Below are 7217 nucleotides of genomic sequence, written 5' to 3' on the forward strand. Positions count from 1 at the left end.
TGTAGTCCTAAGCAGAGACTGGGTTGGAAGTTGGTGAAATTGATTGGCGGTGGGTAACAGAAGAGGATCTTAGAGAAGACCTGGTTCCTGAGAAGAGGCCCTAGTTCCCCAAAAGACTGGGTGTTATGAACGGGGAGATAGGACAGCCACGTGCAGTTGTGCAAATTGTTTACTGCACAAAGGCACAGCCAGGGCACGGGCGGTTGTAAAATCCAGCCATCTCCCTGTCCCCCACCTATGTCCCTTTGGGGCTTGGTAAGCTTGGAGGGGAGCTGGTGGGGGATGGCATCTAGTTTTTACTAAGGTGTTAAGGTGTCTGAGTTCCAAGAGGGAAATAGAAAAGTGTCTTCCCAGAGGTGGGGGGCAGAGACCAACAATCTAGAACAACACACACCCTGCCCCGTTGAGAGAAAGACACCCTTGTACAAGGAAAGGGAGGACAGGAAACCCACATGCCTGGTTCTTCCCCACAAGTGCCTAGAGGTCTAGACTCCGGAGGAATCCTGAGAGGGGAGGGCCCAGGGCCTCAGATCCGGGTAGGGGGAAAGGAGGCTGGGACCCCGGCCTCCCGTGTCCTCGGGAGGAACTGAGGGCCTGGAGCAGGACGTTCTGAAGGCTGCTGCTGGGGTGCTTGTCCCAGGTTCAGGAGAGATCGGGCGCAAGTAGCCTGGGGCCCTGGAGGAGGCAGAGGGAAGGAAGGAGGCAAAGGCGGATCAGGCGGTTAAACGGTTTTATTTTCTGGAGGAGGCCGGGGGCGGGGGCTTCGGGGCTGAGACCGAGGGGCGGGCAGGGGCGGCAGCGAGACGCGGGGCCCTCACTCCCGCTTCCGCAGGTGGATGTAGATGACGCCGCTGGCCAGGGCGAGGGGGAAGGCCACCCAAGCCAGGGCGAAGCAGTAACCGAAGCTGCCCCCCGGCGGGCGCTCCGCCAGGATCTCCTCGGCGTGAATGGCGTAGATCAGCGCTCCGGTAAACACCGCCACGCCTGCGGGGAGACGGGAACCAGGTGTCACGCCGCACCCGCAAGAGGACTGCATTTCCCAATAAGCCACGGGGCAAAAAAACGCCGCAGAAAGGCCAGGGCGCAGCACCGCTGCCTTCTGGGAGTTGTGGTTCACTCTCCCTGAGCTGCGCAATAAGGCGACCACATACTCTTCTTGGGCAATTTAATCTAGCTGGGTGCCCTTTACTCATCCATAAAATGGGACGATACTATCCATCCATCCATCCATCCATCCATCCATCCATCCATCCATCCATCATCATCCATCCATCCATCCCTTCAAGGAATATTTCTTAGCGCCTTTATGCAAGCCAAGCACGAAAATAGTGAATTAAAACAAAAGGGGCTGAGGATCCCTGGGTGGCTCAGCGGTTTAGTGCCTGCCTTCAGCCCTGGGTGTGATCCTGGAGACCAGGGATCCAGTCCCACGTCAGGCTCCCTGCATGGAGCCTGCTTCTCTCACTGCCTGTGTCTCTACCTCTCAGTCTCTCTCTCTCTCTCTGTGTGTGTGTGTTTGTGTCTCTCATGAATAAATGAAATCTTTAAAAACAAAAACAAGAGGGACTTTGTAAGGAACCTAAGAAGAGAGTATTCCAAAAACCGAGGACTATACTAACTCAGCTCTTTGCACTTGAAGTAAAAAAATTTTAAAGTAGGGGATCCCTGGGTGGCGCAGCGGTTTAGCTGGAGACCCGGGATCGAATCCCACGTCGGGCTCCCGGTGCATGGAGCCTGCTTCTCCCTCTGCCTATGTCTCTGCCTCTCTCTCTCTCTCTGTGTGACTATCATAAATAAATAAAAATTAAAAAAAAATTTAAAGTATATAAACTCACTGAAGGGTCTGATACACAGTAGGTCCACCAGAAACAGAAGCTGGCTGTGATTATAAAATTACTACTGTTATGATTCAGAGTCCTCTCCTGGACTATTACTTAGCAACCATCTGGGCCCTCCTGTCCCTGGGATCTAAATTATTTGCCCACACCACCTTTCCCAGCCCCAGCTCCTTGAAGCTCTAAGTGTCAGCTTCCACATGACTCAGAGACACACATCACAAACCACTGAATCAGTGTAAGTACAACTCCTGTAAGTCCCCAGCTAGAAAGGTAGCCTATGGAGGTACTTCAAGTGGTCCTTGGGCTGCCGATAATTGTTTTCTTTGACCCGATGTCCATTCTTATGGCCCCCAGCACTCTAACAGTCCCCCTCCCTTCCCTTCAATTCCCTGAGGACTGTGCTTACTGGTGCAAAGCTGGCAGAGGCCAGTGGCATAGAAGAGTCCTCCTCGCCGCATGGTGTACAGCTGGAACATGAACAGGATGAAGGACAGGCAGCAGAGGATGAGGGAAAGCACCATGAGGACCTGAACCGCCTTCAGCCAACCTACAATAAGATAGAGGTGGAAGTTACAGTATGTCCAGAGTTTCAGCTCTACCAGCTTGCTCATCATTCACTGCCCCACCCAATTTAGAGCCATAGAAACTTGGATACTTAGGAGTATCCCTTATATTGATTGACCTTGAGTCCTATAACTTTGCTAAATTGCCTTATCAGTTCTAGAAGCTGTTTTCATGATTCTTTAGGATTTTTTACATGACCAGGTCCACTGGGAATAGAGACATTTTTACTTTTTCCTCTTCCCTCTTGATGTCTTTATTTATTTTTCTTGCCCTGTTGCATTGGCTACTTCTAATACAACACTGAATAGAACTAGTGAGAACAGAAATTCTTGCTTCATTCTTAGGGAAAAGCATTTCCTCTTTCATTTTCTTTCACTTAGAAATTTAGAAGAATGCAGCTCTCCCCCTGTATAACTTAACTCAGATGAGCCCCACCCCTTTGGAACCTTAATGTGATTCTAGCCTCAATTTCTTGGAATTTGGACAAATTGGTGCCAGACATTCATTCTGAACACCAGTCCCATCTCTTTAGAACTTTGAAAACATAATCCTACCTTCTCAGAATCTTGGAAACTTTCTCCCCATTCCTTAAACCTATAGCATGTGGTTTCCACTCTTTCTGAACCATAGGGGAGGGAGGCTTGGTCCATCCTCTCTTGAACATAAGCACGTTGCCCCCCCTACCATCCAGATAAGAGGGTCATAATCAGCCCCACTCACTCAGCAGTGGGGCTTAGACCTGCCCACTTAAACTTTGAGGGGTTCCTAGTTCTTGGTCCCTGGAAGAGATCTGGGGTTACCCTTCCCCTTGTAGACCAGTCTCCGATGCCCCTCACCATTCTCGCTGACATTACTGCAGGCCCACGTTTTGTTGTCATTGTTCCATGTGCAGTCATACCAGAGATTCAGGGACTCCTTCCCCGGGAGAGTCCACCAGGACTGGGATGGAGGAGAAACAAAGGCAGGGTTAGAAAAGGAAAGTGGGCGGGGTCAGGGAGATTGTGGGAAGGGTTAGGGAAAGGATGAGGTGCTGGGAGGCATTGAACTGGGGAAAGTATGGATTTAGTAAGAAGTGGGGAGCAGTCAGGGGAAAGGATAGGGTAGAGGCATCAGAGGCAGAACGCAGAAGAGTAGATGCTAGGGTAAAGGGGAGTGGCCTAAATGACTTTAGAAGAAGGACAAGGCTGGCGGGAGTCTGCAGAAGATGTCTTGCTGCTGGAGTAGGCTTACCTTGTCCAAAGTGGCCACGAAAAGCAGGATGAGAATTAGGATGTGAAGGGCAGAGACCACCAGCAGAAGGAGTGACATGGCTGCTGTGGAAGCCTGGGCTGGGGGGTGTCAGGAGATGACTGTTTGAAGAGATTGGCACAAGGGTGGGTGGGATGCTCCAATCCTGGTGTTGAAGGGAGCTGAGTCCAGACTCCTGGGGGTGATGGAGACGAGGGCCGAGGGCCCAGACTCCTGAGTCTGTATGGGGAGAAGGCTGGAGGCCAGGACTCTTGAATTCTCCAGAGGTTGGAACAAGCTAGGGATGGACTCTTGGGTCCAGGAGTGAGTAGGACTAGCAGTGTGCACCCCCCGCCCCCGCCCCCACGCCATCTCCTAAGTCTGGACCCTGGGCAGATATGGGCCAGGATATGAAAATTCAAGCTGATACCCCTCCGGAGTCATCAGAAGCTGGGGGCTTCCCCCAAAGACAGGCATCCTTGACTCACCCCCCACTCCTCTCCTGGGGTGGGGAGGAGGGGGACCCAGTGAGTCACCCAATGACTCATCCCACCCCCCTCCCTCCAAGAACCAGGGAAACCCCAGCCCCTGGCTATGCCCATGAGGTCCCCACCCCACCCTGCTGCCAGACTGGTGCCTGCTGGACATTTTGTGAGGAAAATGGGTAAGATTCATGTTGGAAGTGGGAGGTGGGGGTTGCATGGGCGAAGTCTGAGAAGAAGGAGCCAGCCTTCCAGGACCCTTCAGTGTCCAGGAAGGGGGTGCCTGGAGGTCCCCCAGACTTGTGGTGTTCTTGGGGAAAGCCCCCATCTCAGGGTCCTCAGGAGAGAGTGGACAGCCATGGGGAAAAACTAAAAGAAGTTTACCAGTGGAGGGCTCTGCTGAGAACCCCAAATCCTTGCCGGGCCCCACCCCTTCCCGAATCTCCACCCCAAGTGCTAAGAGATCAGTTCTTAAATTACAAGGATTTCCATGGGGTCTGAGAGTGGGGGTGTCTCTCCCAGCCTGGGGGTATCCTTCCCAAACTGCTGCACTCCCAAGTAAATAAAGAAATCTCAGTCCAGTAACGGACTGGAAACTTACCGAGAGCGGCAGAAAGTCAGAGTTGGAGTCTCGTCCCTTGCTGGGGCTTCCGTGCCCCGCCCTACTCCTCCCTCCTTCCACCCCGCCGAGGCCCCCGCCTCTCTCACCGCCTTCTTCCCTCCCTCGCTTGCTCTCCCCTCTGGCTCTCTCCGTCCTTCTCCCCTCCAATCGAGATCTCTCTTTCTCTCTCCCTCCTTTCTTCCCTCTTTCTCTCTCCAGCCCTTACTGCCTATACCTCCTTCTTTCTCTCACTCTCCTGGTTTCTTTCTCTGCTCCTCTCAATATATACTGACCCTTTTATACCCACCCACACCGCACCCAGCTGAGGTCTGCAGCCAGAGGGAGGGACTAGGCACTCGGGTTCCTCATTCTCTGGGTCCCCACCCACTGCCCCCAGACAGGCATCTTTTGGGGACTCCCTCCCAGGGTTGAAATGACAATTCCTCGGAACCCAGGGAGCCGGGCAGGGCCAGGGTGGGGCAAGCATCGAGGAATGGGAGGGTCCGACTCTCAGGCCTCCAGTCTGGGTCTCCTCCCTGACCCGATGTCTGCTTTCCCTGATGGGGCTTAGGACTGGATGCTCTGAAGAATGGGGGTCTGGGGAAGGACACCAGATTCTTGCTGTGTGGAATGGGTTGAGAGCTGAGGGGAGTTGGCCCCACATGTGTGTCAGAGGTGGAAAATCTGGAAAGGGGCAGGGGTCGGGGTGAGGGTGGGTGGGTGGGAAGTTAATCCCAGGGCCACCATTTCCTGCCTGGGGGACCTCGACTGATTATTTCGACTCTCTGAGCCTCGTTTTTTCTGAATCTGTGACATGGATACAGTAATACTGATAATACTGACAATGTATTAATAGTGGTAGTCATAATTCAGATAATTGCTCTAAATGAATACGGTAGTACGAGTACACCAACACAGCGACACGTTCATTCCTTCATCAAACATTTATTGAACATCTATTATGAACCAGGAGGTCATAATAAAGAACATAGATGTGATGCCTGCTGTTATCATGGGGCTTACCTTCCCAGTAGGGGCAGGCAGACCATAAAGAGAAAATCTATTGATGAAGACGATAAATTTCTCAGACAGTGCTAAGTGCTTTCCAGGAAATAAGACAGAGGTGATAATGACCCTGTAGGAGGAACCTACTTTAAAACAAGGTGATCAGGGATCTCTGGGTGGCGCAGCGGTTTAGCGCCTGCCTTTGGCCCAGGGCGCGATCCTGGAAACTCAGGATCGAATCCCGCGTCAGGCTCCCTGCATGGAGCCTGCTTCTCCCTCTGCCTAGTCTCTGCCTCTCTCTCTCTCTCTGTGATGACTATCATAAATAAATAAAATTAAAAAAAAATAAAACAAGGTGATCAGACAAGGTTTCCTGGGGAGGTGACATCTGAGCTAAGACCTGAGGGCAGGACTCATTTCAATGCTGGGAGGAAGAGGAAATGCAAGGCTCCCAAGAACAAGCTCAGGTTGTTTGGGGAGGAGACAGAGGGACCACTGTGGCTGGAATAGAGGGAGTTGGAGGGGAGTGGTAGTAAGGGGAATCAAAGAGGGCCCTTGAAGACTAGGGGAGGAATTTGGATTTTATTCGGAGGGCAGTGAGAAGCCGGTGGAGGGTTTTATTTTTTTATTTTTTTTTAAATTTTTTTAAATTTATGATAGTCACAGAGAGAGAGAGAGAGAGAGAGAGAGAGGCAGAGACACAGGCAGAGGGAGAAGCAGGCTCCATGCACCGGGAGCCCCGACGTGGGATTCGATCCCGGGTCTCCAGGATCGTGCCCTGGGCCAAAGGCAGGCGCCAAACCGCTGCGCCACCCAGGGATCCCTGGTGGAGGGTTTTAAACAGAAGTGCAGTACCAGGGACTTAGTGTTCACTATTATTATCGCTGACTGTTGAGTTATTGAATTAGAATGGGATGTGATTACTATATACCTGGGTCTCTTGGAAGGTTTGGGTGCTAGTAAAAAGTGAGGGACAGGGAACCAGGTGTCTGAGGTCCTGAAAGGGAATTGAGAGTTGGGAGACTTGAAATCCTAGGTTCTTGCGGGGAAAGGAAACTGGACCAGGGGATGTCTGGGTATCTTGATGGGGCCAGGGCTAGGGGGCAGGAGAGTGGTTGGTCATCTCAACTCCCTGAAGGGGTTAGGGATGAACAGTTCAGGGACTCGGTGGGGTACTCGGGAAACCCAGAAAGTGGGCACCAGTACAGCTGTCTATAGAGGCACATGGGCTGGATTCAAATCCAAGCAGCTTGTACTCACTCATTAGCTGTGATTTTGGATAAGTTACAAATAACCCCTTTGCCCCAAGGCTTGAGTTGGGAGTACAAAATGAGGGTTCCTGGGGACAAAGACTGGGAGTCTGAATCCAGAACCCCGGGGAAATTAGAAAGTCTGTCAGTGAGGGAAAAATCAGAGGCTGGAGGGTCACGTGCTCTCCATGGAGCGTAGGCGAAGGGGACGAAGGGGACGAGACCTGGCCCTGGAAGAAGCGTGGAAAGC

At 52.2% G+C, this 7217-nt stretch overlaps 1 protein-coding gene across 5 annotated transcripts; it reads right to left on the reverse strand.

Annotated features, from left to right (window-relative positions):
• Positions 1–716: 716 nt before the first annotated feature.
• Positions 717–4991, reverse strand: EMP3 (epithelial membrane protein 3). 5 transcript variants are annotated; one of them, XM_055310625.1, is made up of 5 exons: positions 4713–4991; positions 3633–3825; positions 3239–3341; positions 2245–2385; positions 717–984 (listed from the first exon to the last, which is right to left on the reverse strand). In XM_055310625.1, exons 2-5 carry the CDS (start codon positions 3708–3710, stop codon positions 815–817), a joined length of 492 nt encoding a protein of 163 aa, XP_055166600.1. In that variant the 5' UTR covers positions 3711–3825; positions 4713–4991; the 3' UTR covers positions 717–814. The 5 variants fall into 5 exon arrangements, with proteins under 5 accessions (XP_055166600.1, XP_055166596.1, XP_055166597.1 ...); XM_055310621.1 differs by having other exon boundaries at positions 3633–3869; XM_055310622.1 differs by having other exon boundaries at positions 3633–3885.
• Positions 4992–7217: the final 2226 nt, after the last annotated feature.

The sequence above is a fragment of the Nyctereutes procyonoides genome, unplaced genomic scaffold (genome assembly GCF_905146905.1).
Source record: "Nyctereutes procyonoides isolate TBG_1078 unplaced genomic scaffold, NYPRO_anot_genome, whole genome shotgun sequence".
Taxonomy (NCBI): Eukaryota; Metazoa; Chordata; class Mammalia; order Carnivora; family Canidae; genus Nyctereutes; species Nyctereutes procyonoides.